At 47.4% G+C, this 19,209-nt stretch overlaps 1 protein-coding gene across 1 annotated transcript in view; it reads right to left on the bottom strand.

Moving 5' to 3' along the window:
- LOC139557652 (arf-GAP with coiled-coil, ANK repeat and PH domain-containing protein 3-like) overlaps positions 1-19,209 on the bottom strand; it is a 101,017-nt gene that overhangs the window by 27,692 nt on the left and 54,116 nt on the right. The window contains exons 2-6 of the mRNA XM_071372724.1: positions 13,543-13,600; positions 8,425-8,544; positions 6,566-6,619; positions 736-794; positions 103-286 (exon numbers count right to left, since the gene is read on the bottom strand). Of these exons, the coding sequence (XP_071228825.1) occupies positions 103-286; positions 736-794; positions 6,566-6,619; positions 8,425-8,544; positions 13,543-13,600 (475 nt within the window). The remainder of the gene's footprint in view (positions 1-102; positions 287-735; positions 795-6,565; positions 6,620-8,424; positions 8,545-13,542; positions 13,601-19,209) is intronic.

Raw genomic sequence — 19,209 nt, 5'->3', positions numbered from 1 at the left:
ACCATGCTGAGATATTCTATATTCTATTCTATTCTAGACCTACAGGATCCAAAGGGATCTATCTGAGTCCATGTATGACTCTGGTTATGTTGTCTGTCTCACCTGAAGTACGTAGTCGAGGGCCAGGTGTCTGAAGCACTTCCTGGTGATGCTGAGTGTTCCGGTGGCCTCCTCCACCTCGTGGGGCTTGTTCCTGGGAGCCTGGGCGTTCTTCACCTGGGCTATCTCCATGTCCTCACGCATGCGGTCAAATTGCTTCTTGGTCTCCTTGAACTTACGGACATCCCTGAGAATGAGAAATTGGGGATGACAGTGAGATTGGGTTTAACAAGGGACACTTCATGTGATTCCTTTAGTTGTACCTGACCAGATAACAGGGGTAAGTGGAACACATGGTTGGGAATGACAATACTGTTTGTGGTTGACAGATTCACCAAGGAGAATGAAGTTTGTTAGATACGCGTGTTCCTTATTCTCCCTTCCAGTTCACCCCAGCTTTTCCTGGGAGGTTAAGACAGAAACCGGACCAGGGCCATAACCCCTGACCTTTCCCAGGTAAAAGGCCCTGAGACTGGGGATAGTCTGTCTGCTTCACACCTATGATGTTGTCCACCAACACCATAAATCAGAAAAGCTTCCAGGCCAAACAAGGAGACGTTGGATGTGTGAGAAATGGTCTCAAGCTACATAGTTATTTAGGAGAGACAGCATGAGACAACATTGTTTTAAACTTACTCTTTCACAAAATTGTGCAGCTGCTGCTTCACAGATCTCTGGGCTTGATCGAACAGAATCTGAAACACAAAAGGAGCTTCCATTAGCATGTGTTGGTCACAAATGTGGAGTTAGAGGTTTTGAGCATGTATGTAACTTATTTTGTGCCCACAAATGTAGATCCTGAGAGGTTTCTGATTTTACAGTGCTGTTGATCATCCTTCAGTAACATACAATCTCAACCAACAGGGGGCGATAGAGGACTGGATTTATAACATGAATTCTCAAATTAATTCAATGCAAATACAAATTGAGATCACCCTTTCCACACATACAAGTATTGTGAGACGAATAACACACGTGCTGACAAACACACTCACATACACTACACCACAAATCCTCTCTTTCATTCAAAATCCCCCTTTTCCTCTCTTATTCTAAGGACATTCACAGTGATTGCTGTTTTTCATTTTTACAATCATAATAGTTCATATAATCACAATTCAGCTTTCACATCAATACATGCCATGCTGCGGCTGCAGTAAAATAGGTTACTGGGGCAGGGAGGGAGGGAGGGAGGGAGGGAGGGAGGGAGGGAGGGAGGGAGGGAGGGAGGGAGGGAGGGAGGGAGGGGAGGGGAGGGGAGGGGAGGGGAGGGGAGGGGAGGAAGAGAGCGAGAGAGGGAAAGGGAGGGGAGGAAAAGAGCGAGAGAGGGAAAGGGAGGGGAGGAAAAGAGCGAGAGAGGGAAAGGGAACGAGAGAGGGAGGGAAGGGAGCGAGAGAGGGAGGGGAGGAAGGGAGCGAGAGATGGAGGGGAGGAAAGGAGCGAGAGAGGGAGGGAGGAAGGGAGCGAGAGAGGGAGTGGAGTAAGAGAGAGTGAGCGGAGGGGAGGGGAGGAAGGGAGCGAGAGAGGGAGGGGAGGGATCGAGAGAGGGAGGGGAGGAAGGGAGCGAGAGAGGGAGGGGAGGAAGGGAGCAAAAGAGGGAGGGGAGGAAGGGAGCGAGAAAGGGAGTGGAGGAACAGAGAGAGAGGGGAGGGGAGGAAGGGAGCGAGAGGGGAGGGGAGGAAGGGAGCGAGAGTGGGAGTGGAGGAAGAGAGAGAGGGGAGGGGAGAGAGAGGTGGAAGGCCCCAGAGGGAGCGGGAGGGGAGGAAGGGCGCAAGAGAGGGAGAGAGAGGGGAGGAAGGGACCGAGAGAGGAAAAGGGAGGGGAGGAAGGGTGCGAGAGAGGGAAAGGGAGGGGAGGAAGAGAGCGAGAGAGTGAAGAGAGGCTTTGGGTACAAATATGACGGCACTACTGAATCTTTACCACAGCTACAGAACAGTACATTGTGAAGAGAGCAAATTGTTATTTTCTGGCTTTGCCCATAACACAATTGAATTTGATGTCCGTGTTTAGCGATTAGCAGGGTTAGGTCAGAGGTAGGGTGGATGGTGGCCCATCCTCTCTCTGATTGAGGGACAGAGTGATTGGCAGCTGGGAGATTGACTGTGTCTGGATTAGAAAGCAGATTTGGGATGAATTTTAGGAGACCATGTAAAGTGGGTTGACCAAAGTAAACCCTCCTTAACCACATACAGTAATTATGGCACATGATTTGAACACAGCATTAAGTGATCTTGGTACACTGAAAATAACATACCTGTGGATCAACATACAATTACAATGACGTCACATAATATCCTTATTAAGACTTTAAGACCACATACGTCAGCATGGCAAACCTAACACCACCATGAGCCATGTCATTTTGATCAATTAAGACCAGAAGCTGTAACCACAGAGTACTGATGTAAATCACAAGGTATTTACACTGTTTTATTACTCTATAAACTTCACTGGGTCCAAATAAGGCAAGAGAGAGAGAAGGAGAAAGAGAGAGAAGAGTGAGAGAAACAGATAGCGAGAGAGAGTGAGATAACGAGAGAGAGCAGAGAACGAAGGAGAGAAAGAGGTAGAGAGACAGAGAGAGGAGTGCAACAGACAGTCCTTCCTGTTGGAAGTGTAGTGTGTTTCTCCCATGCGGTCAAGATCTAGCGCCCCACTTGATTAGCAAACGAAGGAATTCCTTTTTTTTTTTTTTTTTTTACACGAGAGTCTGCCTCATCCAACCAGCCATAAATATGCTAATCAGAGAGTTAGGCTTCTGCTTTTTATGCTTCTGGCCCTTCTAAAGGTTTGTAGGATCGCTCTCAAATGAAGCGGTGTCTTAGGAGACGGGTGCCGACCACCCTTTGTCACTGTAAATCAGCAGAGTTTGGCAAGGCAGAGGGAAAACACTAAACAGCAACATCTCTCTCTCTCTCTCTGTCGCTGTGTGTGGGCGATTGTTCTGCTTTGTCTCATCTAAGATAATAAGCCACAAAACAGCAAGTGAGAATTGAAATCTTGTGCAACCAAGAAATCTCCCAGACACGTGGATAATTCAAATCCTATCAACAAGGCCTGTAGGGCCTGGACATAAACACTACTGGTTGACAGAGTGGACACCCTCATGGGATGTCCATCTGACATGTTGATGGATAGCCTGGGGGAGGATTGAAGTGGCTGCTTGCTCTGCGTCAGTAACCCACAGAGTTTTAACTAGAGAGGTCTGTAGTTAACATGCCTCCAGGTTGCTCACTGTGTGTGTTTGTGTGTGTGTGTGTGCATGTGTGTGTGTGTAGACTGGACACAGAAAAGTGCTGAGGGGTTTCCTAGCCCAGCCTGGCTCAGCTCAGCGGTAGGGTTGTGTTGTGCAGCCTGGGGCATTCCTGGGCTGCTTTGCGGCAACAGCAGCCTGTGGTGACAGCAGCCTGTGGTGACAGCAGCCTGTGGTGACAGCAGCCTGTGGTGACAGCGGTCTGTGTGTAGCTGCATTGTGGTGACAGCAGTCTGTGTGTAGCTGCATTGTGGTGACAGCAGTCTGTGTGTAGCTGCTTTGTGGTGACAACAGCCTGTGGTGACAGCAGCCTGTGGTGACAACAGCCTATGTGTAGCTGCTTTGTGGTGACAGCAACCTGAGGTGACAGCAGCCTGTGTGTAGCTGCTTTGTGGTGACAGCAGCCTGTGTGTGTGGAGGCAGAGCGGCTGGAGATAAATTGTCTTAATTAGGCCAAGATGACACAGGTGCTCCCTGTATGAGGAAAGAGAGAGAGACTGTCGCCTGCCAACTGGGGAGAGGTTCACTGATCCATCTACCAAGACAGAAACAGGGGTGGTGGATAGAGTTTCTATGGACTAGAAGAACAGGGAAATGTAAAACACATATCCTGTATGTCCTGACAGTAGACATCTAACACCAGTGTATACACAATAAGATCACAACAGCACTTAGCATAGGCATGTTGGGACAGGGGGATATTTGTTCCAATCATATAAGGTCAAATATCTTCCAACCACTCTGTCTGCACCAAGCAATCCGACCCCTACTGTACTTAGCTAGCTTAATCTATTTTGCAGTGAAATGCTGTATAAACTAGAGGTTGACCGAATAATCGACATGGCCGAATAATTCGGGATGATTTCAAGTTTTCATAAGAATCATAACAAACCACCTGTTATGCGAGTGCAGCAAGGAGCCAAGGTAAATTGCTAGCTAGCATTAAACTTACCTTATAAAAAACAATCAATCTTCACATAATCACTAGTTAACTACACATAGTTGATGATATTACTAGGTTAACTAGCCTGCATTGCATATAATTAATGCGGTGCATGTTAATTTATCATCGAATCACAGCCTACTTTGCCAAATGGGTGGTGATTTAACAAAAGTCCAATAGTTGCACGAATGTACCTAACCATAAACATCAATGCCTTTCTTAAAATCAATACACAGAAGTATATTTTTTTAAACCTGCATATTTAGTTAAAATAAATTAATGTTAGCAGGCAATATTAACTAGGGAAATTGTGTCACTTCTCTTGCGTTCATTGCACGCAGAGTCACGGTATATGCAACAGTTTGGGCCACCTGGCTCATTGTGAACTAATTTGCCAGAATTTTACATAATTATGACATAACATTGAAGGTTGTGCAATGTAACAGGAATATTTAGACGTATGGATGCCACCCGTTAGATAAAATACGGAACAGTTTTCACAGTATTCACTGAAAGAATAAAAGTTTTGTTTTCGAAATGATAGTTTCCATATTAATGACCAAAGGCTCGTATTTCTGTGTGTTTATTATATAATAATTAAGTCTATGATTTGATATTTGATAGAGCAGTCTGACTGAGCGGTGGTAGGCAGCAGCAGGCTCGTAAGCATTCATTCAAACAGCACTTTCCTGCGTTTGCCAGCAGCTCTTCGCAATGCTTGAAGCACAGCGCTGTTTATGACTTCAAGCCTATCAACTCCTGAGATTAGGATGGCAATACTAAAGTGCCTATAAGAACATCCAATAGTCAAAGGTATATGACATACAAATGGTATAGAGAAATAGTCCTATAGATTCCTATAATAACTACAACCTAAAACTTCTTAACTGGGAATATTGAAGACTCATGTTAAAAGGAACCACCAGCTTTCATATGTTCTCATGTTCTGAGCAAGGAACTTAAACGTTAGCTTTTTTACATGGCACATATTGCACTTTTACTTTCTTCTCCAACACTGTGTTTTTGCATTATTTAAACCAAATTGAACATGTTTCATTATTTATTTGAGACTAAATTGATTTTATTTATCTATTATATTTAGTAAAAATAAGTGTTCATTCAGTATTGTTGTAATTGTCATTATTACAAATATATATATTACGTAGAGAATCCCATCTAAATGTAGCAGAACCCCCCCCCCCCCCCTGGACCAGGATCCAGAGAAACCCTCCTGGCTGGTCCTTACAGGGAACGTGAAGGGGATGGGAATGCTTTGTCTACAGCTTCCAGCTTCACAGCTCTGGATGGTCACATTTGCTGTACCCCTGCTGATTATCCAGGGAATGGCAATAAGCCCCCACTTCCCACAGTCTCTTTCCCAGCCTCCCCCCCCAGCCTCTCCCCCCAGCCTCTCCCCCAAGTCTCTCCCCCACTCTCTCCCCCCAGCCTCTCCCCCCAGTCTCTCCTCCACTCTCTCCCCCCAGCCTCTCCCCCAAGTCTCTCCCCCACTCTCTCCCCCCAGCCTCTCCCCCCAGTCTCTCCTCCACTCTCTCCCCCCAGCCTCTCCCCCCAGTCTCTCCTCCACTCTCTCCCCCCAGCCTCTCCCCCCAGTCTCTCCTCCACTCTCTCCCCCAAGTCTCTCCTCCACTCTCTCCCCTCCAAACTCCTCCCCAACCTCTCCCTCTGCAGTCTCTCCTCCACTCCCCCCCGTCTCACCCCCAGTCTCCCCCCCAGTCTTTCCCCCCCAGTCTGTTTCCCCCCAGTCGTGCCTCCACTCTCTCTCCTCCACTCTCTCTCCCCCAGTCTCTGCCCCACCAGTCTCCACTTCAGTCCTGTCGATGTTAATGAGACTTTTCCTATAGTACACGATCAGCTTCCTGTAGTCCACGATCAGGTTGAAAAGTGGTGGAATTGACCTTCAAGAACGTGTGCTGATTGGCAGATGGTCATAGTTACATGACCACAGAGTCAGGACAGCCATCAAATAAACGAGAAAAAGAGACATTGAATGATTTGTGAATGAAATGTTGCTGCATGTTGAATCATTTAAAGACAGGTCAGACTGACCCCCCAGGCTTGCGTTAAAGGGAATAGGAGACCCTCGCGAGGCCTATATGCCTGTCCATGTTAGCATTTCAAGATGTGATGAAATCACTGTGCTCAGTGCTGCCTGGACCCTATGGACATACAGTATCTGGACTGGAGTATGTGGGGACAGTTTGGGGAAGAGAGAGAGGGGGGGGGGGGGGAGAAAGACACAAGAGACTTACCATGTGGTAGTTGACTATTTCCTGGAGGCTCTCCCCACACTTCTCCAGGCACTCCTGCAAGGAAAACAAGATACAATAGCTTCAGAATATTGTATTACAGCATTTTAACAAGATTAGAGACAGAGAGATCCAGTTCACTTTGCTAATGCTGCCATGCCAAGTCCAAGAGCCACAATAAAAATACAAGAGTGCAAATGTTGCTTAATTTTATTTATGAAAGTAGCTAATTTACATACACAAATAGTCAAATTAAGTTTAAATTGGTCAATTTTACTGGTTGACACTAACATTTTGAGTAAAAAAATAGGATTTTATTCCCCCATATTGTATAACATTAAGAGAACAACACTAAGGGAAACATCACTGGAGGCCAGGCTCTTTTATATTTTTACAATGAAAAATTACAAATAAGAGCAGCATTGATCCTCAGAATTAGACATAAGGGTAAACCCATTGGGGAGCCAAGCACTAGCAGTCCTTCATGTTGGTGGACAATCAGCTCTTAGGGAGAAAGTACTGGAGACGCTGGTCCTGAAAGCCTGGCCAAGACGTACTGTAGTAAGTCCCCACTCCAGGCCTGATTCCTCCTCTGACACTGACTAATCCATTAGTAGAGTATTCAGGTTAACAGACAGACTTACTCAGGCATGCGGTCAGAGAGCAGGAAAGCACCAACCACTCCCAAGACTAAGCATTAAGTAGAGCTAAGCCCATGACATTCAACCAAATGTTTTATAAACTCAGCAAAAAAAGAAACGTCCCTTTTTCAGGACCCTGTCTTTCAAAGATAATTCGTAAAAATCCAAATAACTTCACAGATCTTCATTGTAAAGGGTTTAAACACTGTTTCCCAAGGTTGTTCAATGAACAATAAACAATTAATGAACATGCACCTGTGGAACGGTTATTAAGACACTAACAGCTTACAGATGGTAGGCAATTAAGGTCACAGTTACGAAAACTTAGGACACTAAAGAGGCCATTCTACTGACTCTGGAAAAACACCAAAAGAAAGATGCCCAGGGTCCCTGCTCATTTGCATGAACGTGCCTTAGGCATGCTGCAAGGAGTCATGAGGACTGCAGATGTGGCCAGGGCAATAAATTGCTATGTCCGTACTGTGATACGCTTAAGACAGTGCTACAGGGAGACAGGACGGACAGCTGATCGTCCTCACAGTGGCAGACCACGTGTAACAACACCTGCACAGGATCGATACATCCGAACATCACACCTGCAGGACAGGTACAGGATGGCCTCAATCCCATTGAGCACAACTGGGACCTGTTGGAACGGAGGGTGAGGGCTAGGGCCATTCCCCCCAGAAATGTCCGGAAACTTGCAGGTGCCTGGTGGAAGAGTGGGGTAACATCTCACAGCAAGAACTGGCAAATCTGGTGCAGTCCATGAGGAGGAGATGCACTGTAGTACTTAATACAGCTGGTGGCCACACCAGATACTGACTGTTACTTTTGATTTTGACCCCTCCTTTGTTCAGGGACACATTATTCAATTTCTGTTAGTCACATGTCTGTGGAACTTGTTCAGTTTATGTCTCAGTTGTTGAATCTTGTTATGATCATACAAATATTTACACGTTACATTTTCTGAAAATAAACGCAGTTGACAGTGAGAGGACGTTTCTTTGTTTGCTGAGTTTAGTAGTATGTACATAGGGAGACAAGTTATGTGATGAGCCTTAAATATCCAGATAACATAGATGTACCGGTATGTGTAGTATGTGATTGACATTCAGTCAGTGTGTACAATAACAAGGTTATGAGGCTGTAACCTAACCAATAGATGAGTGTTGAATAGACTTGAAATTAGACTTTATTCTGGATCCAACTGAACCTCACCGAGATCATCTCATCCTTCTTGCATTGTTGGGACAGGTCCCGGATCCCATTCACAAAGAGTTTGTTGGCACTGACATACGCCTTCCCTGCCTCGATCATCCCACTGCATAGCTTCACCAGCTAGGGGAGGAGAGAAGAGAGAGAAAGACAGACAGAGAGAATGAGTGTGTGTGTGGGGGTAGGTAGAGGAAAGTAGGGTCTGTATACAGAGCATCAAATTATATATCTCGCTACATACAAGTCGATTCCATTCTTAAATACTGTGTACAGTAGAGGGACTTTTTCTGGCTTGTAAAAGGACTGGTGAGATAAAAACCTTGAATGGGCCGTCCATGTGATTATATCACTGAGATGCTCTTGTAGCATACCATGTTGGTTTTAGACCCCTCCAGGATCATACTGTATCACCCATGGTAATGTGTGGTGTAGTGGAGGACATTCTCACATGTTAACCTGTGACATAAGAATGCAACTAAACACGCATGTCACTACTGAGGGGGAAATGTGGTCCAGGACTGGGGAATTAAAACCAGAGTGTTTAACTGTGAAGACTTGTTGGTTATAACCACAAAGATAAATCTATCAACTCATGTATCTACTGTATGGTTTAGCATAGGCCAGGATCTACTGTAGCTGCCAAAATACTCTTCCAATCCACACACTGACGAATACACAGAAAGATCACAAGTCACATTACTACACCGAACAAAAATATAAACGCAACATGCAACAATTTCAAAGATTTACAGTTCGTATAAGGAAATCAGTCAATTGAAATAAATTCATTAGGCCCTAATCTATGGATTTCACATGACTGGGAATACAGATATGCATCTGTTGGTCACAGATAAGGTAAAACAAAACTGTCAGTATCTGGTATTGTCACACCCTGATCCGTTTCACCTGTCCTTGTGCTTGTCGTCACCCATCTTCCCCATTATCCCCTGGGTATTTATACCTGTGTTTTCTGTCTGTCTGTGCCAGTTCGTCTTGTTTGCCAAGTCAACCAGCGGTTTTCTCTCAGCTCCTGGTTTTTCCCCCTGTCTCTCTTTCTCTCATCCTCCTGGTTTTTCCCCCTGTCTCTCTTTCTCTCATCCTCCTGGTTTTTCCCCCTGTCTCTCTTTCTCTCATCCTCCTGGTTTTTCCCCCTGTCTCTCTTTCTCTCATCCTCCTGGTTTTTCCCCGTCTCTCTTTCTCTCATCCTCCTGGTTTTTCCCCCTCTCTCTTTCTCTCATCCTCCTGGTTTTGACCCTTGTCTGTACTGACTCTGAGCCCGCCTGCCTGACCACTCTGCCTGCCCCTGACTCTGAGCCCGCCTGCCTGACCACTCTGCCTGCCCCTGACTCTGAGCCCGCCTGCCTGACCACTCTGCCTGCCCCTGACCTCGAGCCTGCCTGCCTGACCACTCTGCCTGCCCCTGACTCTGAGCCCGCCTGCCTGACCACTCTGCCTGCCCCTGACCTCGAGCCCGCCTGCCTGACCACTCTGCCTGCCCCTGACTCTGAGCCCGCCTGCCTGACCACTCTGCCTGCCCCTGACCTCGAGCCTGCCTGCCTGACCACTCTGCCTGCCCCTGACTCTGAGCCCGCCTGCCTGACCACTCTGCCTGCCCCTGACTCTGAGCCCGCCTGCCTGACCACTCTGCCTGCCCCTGACTCTGAGCCCGCCTGCCTGACCCCTCTGCCTGCCCCTGACCTCGAGCCTGCCTGCCGCCCTGTACCGTTCTGGACTCTGCCCTGGCTATGAACTCTTGCCTGTCCCCGACCTGCCTTTTGTCTATCCCTTGGATTATAATATATACCAGAGCTCAAACCATCTGCCTCCTGTGTCTGCATCTGGGTCTCGCTTTATGTCGTTATAGGTATGGATCTCGTCACGGTATCTCTGTGCATTCAAATTGCCATCGATAAAATGCAATTGTGTTCATTGTCCGTAGCTTATGCCTGCCCATACCAATACCCCACCGCCACCATGGGGTGTACGGTAATGCCCTTTGTATTGTGATAGTACACTAGTGGTTTGACAGTCATGTTGGTGTACGGTAATGCCCTTTGTATTGTGATAGTACACTAGTGGTTTGACAGTCATGTTGGTGTACGGTAATGCCCTTTGTATTGTGATAGTACACTAGTGGTTTGACAGTCATGTTGGTGTACGGTAATGCCCTTTGTATTGTGATAGTACACTAGTGGTTTGGGCTTCTGGTGAGAGTTAACATTGTTGAGGCAAATTCAAACCCATATCAGTAACTTGGATATAACACTTGATATATGGTTCTCACGTATGTTTATTACTCAACAGTTAATACCAGAAGATGTAAGCTACAGTATGTATGAACTATATGCTAACAACCATATCATGACACCTGACGAGCCAAATAGCCTTATACCCTCACATACTGTCAAACAGAAACATTCTGCCCTTTTCACCGTCATTGCTCATTTGGAGCCCACTGCAGGATACCAACAGTGATGTTAGTGAAGCAGCAGACTAACCTCCCTGACATATAATTCAAGGTCAAACGGAACAGATGGACTCGTGACATCATGAGCACTAACACAAAGCATCAGGCTCCCTCGTTAGAGAATAACCCAAAGCATCAGGCTCCCTCGTGAGAAGATGACCCAAAGCATCAGGCTCCCTCGTGAGAGGATGACCCAAAGCATCAGGCTCCCTCGTTTAGAGAATAACCCAAAGCATCAGGCTCCCTCGTTTAGAGAATAACCCAAAGCATCAGGCTCCCTCGTTTAGAGAATAACCCAAAGCATCAGGCTCCCTCGTTTAGAGAATAACACAAAGCATCAGGCTCCCTCGTTTAGAGAATAACCCAAAGCATCAGGCTCCCTCATTTAGAGAATAACCCAAAGCATCAGGCTCCCTCGTGAGAGAATAACCCAAAGCATCAGGCTCCCTCGTTAGAGAATAACCCAAAGCATCAGGCTCCCTCATTTAGAGAATAACCCAAAGCATCAGGCTCCCTCGTGAGAGAATAACCCAAAGCATCAGGCTCCCTCGTTAGAGAATAACCCAAAGCATCAGGCTCCCTCGTTAGAGGATAACCCAAAGCATCAGGCTCCCTCGTTAGAGAATAAACCAAAGCATCAGGCTCCCTCGTTAGAGAATAACCCAAAGCATCAGGCTCCCTCTTTAGAGAATAACCCAAAGCATCAGGCTCCCTCGTTAGAGAATAACCCAAAGCATCAGGCTCCCTCGTTAGAGAATAACCCAAAGCATCAGGCTCCCTCGTTAGAGAATAACCCAAAGCATCAGGCTCCCTCGTTAGAGAATAACCCAAAGCATCAGGCTCCCTCGTTAGAGAATAACCCAAAGCATCAGGCTCCCTCGTTAGAGGATAACCCAAAGCATCAGGCTCCCTCGTTAGAGAATAACCCAAAGCATCAGGCTCCCTCGTTAGAGAATAACCCAAAGCATCAGGCTCCCTCATTTAGAGAATAACCCAAAGCATCAGGCTCCCTCGTGAGAGAATAACCCAAAGCATCAGGCTCCCTCGTTAGAGAATAACCCAAAGCATCAGGCTCCCTCATTTAGAGAATAACCCAAAGCATCAGGCTCCCTCGTGAGAGAATAACCCAAAGCATCAGGCTCCCTCGTTAGAGAATAACCCAAAGCATCAGGCTCCCTCGTTAGAGGATAACCCAAAGCATCAGGCTCCCTCGTTAGAGAATAACCCAAACCATCAGGCTCCCTCGTTAGAGGATAACCCAAAGCATCAGGCTCCCTCGTTAGAGAATAACCCAAAGCATCAGGCTCCCTCGTTAGAGAATAACCCAAAGCATCAGGCTCCCTCTTTAGAGAATAACCCAAAGCATCAGGCTCCCTCGTTAGAGAATAACCCAAAGCATCAGGCTCCCTCGTTAGAGAATAACCCAAAGCATCAGGCTCCCTCGTTAGAGAATAACCCAAAGCATCAGGCTCCCTCGTTAGAGAATAACCCAAAGCATCAGGCTCCCTCGTTAGAGAATAACCCAAAGCATCAGGCTCCCTCATTAGAGGATAACCCAAAGCATCAGGCTCCCTCGTTAGAGAATAACCCAAAGCATCAGGCTCCCTCGTTAGAGAATAACCCAAAGCATCAGGCTCCCTCGTTAGAGAATAACCCAAAGCATCAGGCTCCCTCGTTAGAGGGTAACCCAATGCTTTGAAAGCCAGTCTAATGCATCCTAATGCTGTCAGTCCTCTTCCCTGTTTCCCCCGCCCCGCGACGTCACGTTTAGTCCACACAAACCTGTACTGCTGAAACATTAAGCAAGTCATCTGAGTGAGATGATGCTTTCCTTTTTAGTTGCACCCAGTACTCAGTGGTTTAACAAAGACAATCTTACAACAAGCATACAGTGTTATACTGATGGGTGGAAATGTACAATAGTAGGATTCTCCAACTAGTCTACTGGTCCTACTCAGGTTGTCTAGATTGGAGGGCTGCATGCCACTTTGTTAATCAGTGTGTGTGTGTGTGTGTGTGTGTGTGTGTGTGTGTGTGTGTGTGTGTGTGTGTGTGTGTGTGTGTGTGTGTGTAAGTTATCTGAGCACTCTAGGCAGTAGTGTAGCAGGTTAAGAGGTTTTAGCTACTATCACCACCATCCTTTAATCCTACCATATACAGTCCTGTATGTCTCTAATCTCATTTCATTAACAGTGCAGTAGGAGATGGGATGTACTGTAAACTAAAAATAACCGAAATATGCTGCAATGGATGTATCACATGCTTTCTATCAAAATAAAACCTATGAGCACTTGAAGCCAACAGTTAGCAGGACAACAGTGGTTTAGTTAAGCAATAGGAAGTGTGGTATATGGCCAACGCGGAGTGCTTGCACACAGCACTTAGCCATTGTGATATGTTGGCCATATACCACTAAAACCTGAGGTGCCTTATTGCTATTATAAACTGGTTACCAACGTAATTAGAGTAGTTTTGTCATACCTGTGATACAGTCTGATATACCACGGCTGTCAGTCAATCAGCATTCAGGGCTCGAACCAGCCAGTTTATAATATGGCTTATACTACAGAGATAATAGGAGATGTAGGATATCTGAAAAGGCTTCCTGTGGATTGCTAAAAAGATAAAGAGATATTAAAACAAATATTTCTTACCTTGTCTAGTTTAGCTTCAATCTCTACCACCTCCGTCTCCACTTCATCAATGTTTGCCCTGCAAGATAAAAAACAGGACTTTGTTAGTACAGTAACATTGCATGTATCGTATTTTTTTCCGCTATATATACACACACACCACATATTTCCCAGGTCCTTGGAAAGAGTGGGGAGGTTACATAAATCTTAGACTGGCAGTGAGGTTCTTGGATCCGGACACAGACATGTTAAAGCCGAGACGTACAGGCTGGTTTGGGAGTACTCTGGGGAGTGTTACCTGGCTAAATGAAAGAGAGATGCTGGCTGGTTTGGGAGTACTCTGGGGAGTGTTACCTGGCTAAATGAAAGAGAGATGCTGGCTGGTTTGAGAGTACTCTGGGGAGTGTTACCTGGCTAAATGAAAGAGAGATGCTGGCTGGTTTGAGAGTACTCTGGGGAGTGTTACCTGGCTAAATGAAAGAGAGATGCTGGCTGGTTTGGGAGTACTCTGGGGAGTGTTACCTGGCTAAATGAAAGAGAGATGCTGGCTGGTTTGGGAGTACTCTGGGGAGTGTTACCTGGCTAAATGAAAGAGAGATGCTGGCTGGTTTGGGAGTAATCTGGGGAGTGTTACCTGGCTAAATGAAAGAGAGATGCTGGCTGGTTTGGGAGTACTCTGGGGAGTGTTACCTGGCTAAATGAAAGAGAGATGCTGGCTGGTTTGGGAGTACTCTGGGGAGTGTTACCTGGCTAAATGAAAGAGAGATGCTGGCTGGGAACAATTGAACTCAGACATAAGAGTGACTGGATGTTCTGTAGAGCTGTGGTACAGTCGCACCCCACAAAACCCTCATCTAGCCACCACCACACCCTAGAGCATATGGGACCTCTACCTCTGCCATGCTGTGAAGGAGTGCCCTATCCTAGCCACAGCCCACTCCTAGCCCACACCACTGTTTAAACATGCTTCAGCTGTGCGTGTGCACTGGGGCAGCTTCCTCAGACGGCTTGGAGACCACATCACAGGGTGAGATGACTGATATAGGGAGGGATCAGGGAGGAGGGATGTAATGTAATCACAACAGCTCAGTGAAATAGATCTACATTATATCTGCTGCTTTCTCACTGTCTGCCCTGTGGGACTGGGAAGGTTTTACTTGACTGGAGTCAGTCAGTGTAAATCAGAAAACACATCATAGCTTATTCTTCCCTCTTAGCTCTCTGTGTATGTATCTCCATATTAGCAGCGAGCAGCATTAAGTCCCTAGCACGTTTTCCATTAGAACAAGAGGAGACAGAGAGAGCACTGCAGATCTCTCTCTCTCTGTGATGAAAGTAACTGTGTCATATATCGGCCATGAGTCGCTGCCAGGCCTGCTCCATCTCTCTCCCTTTCTTCCCCTGTCTTTCTCTCACCCCATCTTTTTTTCCCTCTCCTCTCTCCCTCCTCCTCCCCCTCCTCCTCCTCCTCCTCCTCCTCCTCCCCCTAGATTAGGCCGGTTGGCTGACTCAGACTACAGCATGCGAGTCTCAAGGCTCAGGGGGAAATACTGTACGATGCCACGTGCTCTTGTCTTCCTCTCTGATCCTACAGCCACGTGCTCATGTCTTCCACTGTCTTCCTCTCTGCTCCTACAGCCACGCGCTCTTGTCTTCCTCTCTGCTCCTACAGCCACGCGCTCTTGTCTTCCTCTCTGCTCCTACAGCCATGTGCTCTTGTCTTCCACTGTCTTCCTCTCTGCTCCTACAGCCATGTGCTCTTGTCTTCCACTGTCTTCCTCTCTGCTCCTACAGCCATGTGCTCTTGTCTTCCACTGTCTTCCTCTCTGCTCCTACAGCCACGCGCTCTTGTCTTCCTCTCTGCTCCTACAGCCACGCGCTCTTGTCTTCCTCTCTGCTCCTACAGCCATGTGCTCTTGTCTTCCTCTCTGCTCCTACAGCCATGTGCTCTTGTCTTCCACTGTCTTCCTCTCTGCTCCTACAGCCACGTGCTCTTGTCTTCCTCTATGCTCCTACAGCCATGTGCTCTTGTCTTCCACTGTCTTCCTCTCTGCTCCTACAGCCATGTGCTCTTGTCTTCCACTGTCTTCCTCTCTGCTCCTACAGCCATGTGCTCTTGTCTTCCACTGTCTTCCTCTCTGCTCCTACAGCCATGTGCTCATGTCTTCCATTGTCTTCCTCTCTGCTCCTACAGCCACGCGCTCTTGTCTTCCACTGTCTTCCTCTCTGCTCCTACAGACACGTGCTCTTGTCTTCCTCTCTGCTCCTACAGCCATGTGCTCTTGTCTTCCACTGTCTTCCTCTCTGCTCCTACAGCCATGTGCTCTTGTCTTCCACTGTCTTCCTCTCTGCTCCTACAGACACGTGCTCTTGTCTTCCTCTCTGCTCCTACAGCCACGTGCTCTTGTCTTCCACTGTCTTCCTCTCTGCTCCTATAGCCATGTGCTCTTGTCTTCCACTGTCTTCCTCTCTGCTCCTACAGCCATGGCTCTTGTCTTCCACTGTCTTCCTCTCTTCTCCTACAGCCACGTGCTCTTGTCTTCCACTGTCTTCCTCTCTGCTCCTACAGCCACGTGCTCTTGTCTTCCACTGTCTTCCTTTCTGCTCCTATAGCCATGTGCTCTTGTCTTCCACTGTCTTCCTCTCTGCTCCTACAGCCATGGCTCTTGTCTTCCACTGTCTTCCTCTCTTCTCCTACAGCCACGTGCTCTTGTCTTCCACTGTCTTCCTCTCTGCTCCTACAGCCACGTGCTCTTGTCTTCCACTGTCTTCCTTTCTGCTCCTATAGCCATGTGCTCTTGTCTTCCACTGTCTTCCTCTCTGCTCCTACAGCCATGGCTCTTGTCTTCCACTGTCTTCCTCTCTTCTCCTACAGCCACGTGCTCTTGTCTTCCACTGTCTTCCTCTCTGCTCCTACAGCCACGTGCTCTTGTCTTCCACTGTCTTCCTCTCTGCTCCTATAGCCATGTGCTCTTGTCTTCCTCTCTGCTCCTACAGCTATGTGCTCTTGTCTTCCACTGTTTTCCTCTCTGCTCCTACAGCCATGTGCTCTTGTCTTCCACTGTCTTCCTCTCTGCTCCTACAGCCATGTGCTCTTGTCTTCCTCTCTGCTCCTACAGCCACGTGCTCTTGTCTTCCACTGTCTTCCTCTCTGCTCCTACAGCCACGTGCTCTTGTCTTCCTCTCTGCTCCTACAGCCACGTGCTCTTGTCTTCCACTGTCTTCCTCTCTGCTCCTACAGCCACGCGCTCTTGTCTTCCTCTCTGCTTCTACAGCCACGTGCTCTTGTCTTCCACTGTCTTCCTCTCTGCTCCTACAGCCACGTGCTCTTGTCTTCCACTGTCTTCCTCTCTGCTCCTACAGCCACGTGCTCTTGTCTTCCTCTCTGCTCCTACAGCCATGTGCTCTTGTCTTCCACTGTCTTCCTCTCTGCTCCTCTCTACTCCTGATTCCCCTGTTAATGACCTAAACTGATTCCCCTGTTAATGACCTAAACTGATTCCCCTGTTAATAACCTAAACTGATTCCCCTGTTAATAACCTAAACTGATTCCCCTGTTAATGACCTAAACTGATTCCCCTTCGAGACGTTTAGGCTTACTGACCACACCCACCAGTAATCCTACTGCAAGTAACTCATAATGTTTTCATAGCTGATGTCAGTTTTGCACAGCCATGTTAATACATGGTAACACCTGGATCCCAGGCATCCTCAGCTCTGCTTTGTGGAGCTATATTTTGCTCATGCCTCTGAGAGCATGACAGTTAGTACCCTTGTAATGTCATGGTTCTTTTACTCTCCCATGTGTCTGCAATGCGTGATGCTTAAACGGTGACACATTTAAAAAAAAACATTTGCAGTTTATTCTCTTATTCTTTCTGAAGTTTCTTAAAGACTTGTTCTTCTTGTGACTGAGCATATGTATGGTAAACACTCTTCCTAGTTCCTACAGTATGACTTTTTCTAATCAATAATGTTGTTATTAAATAACTATTGTTATTGGCAATAAAGGACAACAGTGAAGCATAGACAAGCATAGACAAGCTAGGTTGGACAGGGCTTTAGTTCAAAAACGTCCTGTATCGCAGGTGCAGTGCATCTTCCCTCCTGTCCATAGCAGAGAGCTAGAGTGGACCCCTGCAGGCAACACATCTCTCCTCTGCAGTAGCCTAGCAGAGCTAACATGGAGTGGACCCCTGCAGCTGTTAGCCTTCCAGATGTGTCTCTTTTGTGGTCGAGGGCTGGCTTGAGGGACAGCTGCTCCTCCTGGCCCCCAGGCCCTTCACGCCCATCGCCCTGTCTCACTGCACATGACTTCCATAATGGATGCGCACAGCGTCCCTAGGCTCATCACCATGGTAACCATCCCTGAAGTGGGCCGCAGCAGTCACAGGTTATATGACACAACATGGTGTTCCAGCCTCGACTACTTCCTGTGCTGAGTAGCCTTTAATCAATGGACCACTGCTGTTAGTAACTAATCAATACACCTTTACTGCCACTCAATAACAATAAACATGTCTATAGTTCTCTCACTCACACCACCAGGAAGTGCTATGTCCACCACATTGATGTATATGACTCAACACCGTGTTAAAGGTGTGTACTGATGTCTGGCGAAATATGAATGGAATAGGGCTGTCCCCGACTAAAAAGAATGTTGGTTGACCGAGAGTCATCTGTTCTTTCCACCAACCGAGTGGTCGAAATCTTAAAATGTGTACTTTTCCATATGTAGACACACCCTATGTTTGAATAAAATCAACTATATGTAGGCTACTGAGCTTGTCTGATGCTTTAACCACTGAGATTAAAAATGAAGACACACAAATTACTAAAGAGGGAGCCAGAGATCAATATTTAAAATTGTTTTTAACTAGGCAAGTCGGTTAAAAACAAATTCTTATTTACAATGGCGGCCTACTACGGCCGACGCTGGGCCAATTGTGCGCTGCCGTATGGGACTCCCAATCACGGCCGGATGTGATACAGCCTGGAATCAAACCAGGGACTGTAGTGACGCCTCTTGCACTGAGATGCAGTGCCTTAGACCGCTGCACCACTCGGGAGCCCAACCAGAAGAAAATAACCTGTTCCTGATCGAGTAATGAGCTGGTGGACTGGTACCTGGTGGCCTGCCCTGTGTGAGTAATGAGCTGGTGGACTGGTACCTGGTGACCTGCCCTGTGTGAGTAATGAGCTGGTGGACTGGTACCTGGTGGCCTGACCTGTGTGAGTAATGAGCTGGTGGACTGGTACCTGGTGACCTGCCCTGTGTGAGTAATGAGCTGGTGGACTGGTACCTGGTGGCCTGCCCTGTGTGAGTAATGAGCTGGTGGACTGGTACCTGGTGGCCTGACCTGTGTGAGTAATGAGCTGGTGGACTGGTACCTGGTGACCTGCCCTGTGTGAGTAATGAGCTGGTGGACTGGTACCTGGTGGCCTGCCCTGTGTGAGTAATGAGCTGGTGGACTGGTACCTGGTGGCCTGACCTGTGTGAGTAATGAGCTGATGGACTGGTACCTGGTGGCCTGCCCTGTGTGAGTAATGAGCTGGTGGACTGGTACCTGGTGGCCTGCCCTGTGTGAGTAATGAGCTGGTGGACTGGTACCTGGTGGCCTGCCCTGTGTGAGTAATGAGCTGGTGGACTGGTACCTGGTGACCTGCCCTGTGTGAGTAATGAACTGG

This window comes from Salvelinus alpinus, chromosome 28, assembly GCF_045679555.1.
Source record: "Salvelinus alpinus chromosome 28, SLU_Salpinus.1, whole genome shotgun sequence".
Taxonomy (NCBI): Eukaryota; Metazoa; Chordata; class Actinopteri; order Salmoniformes; family Salmonidae; genus Salvelinus; species Salvelinus alpinus.
Note: the sequence above shows the minus strand (reverse complement) of the source record. Positions and strands in the feature narration are given on the sequence as shown.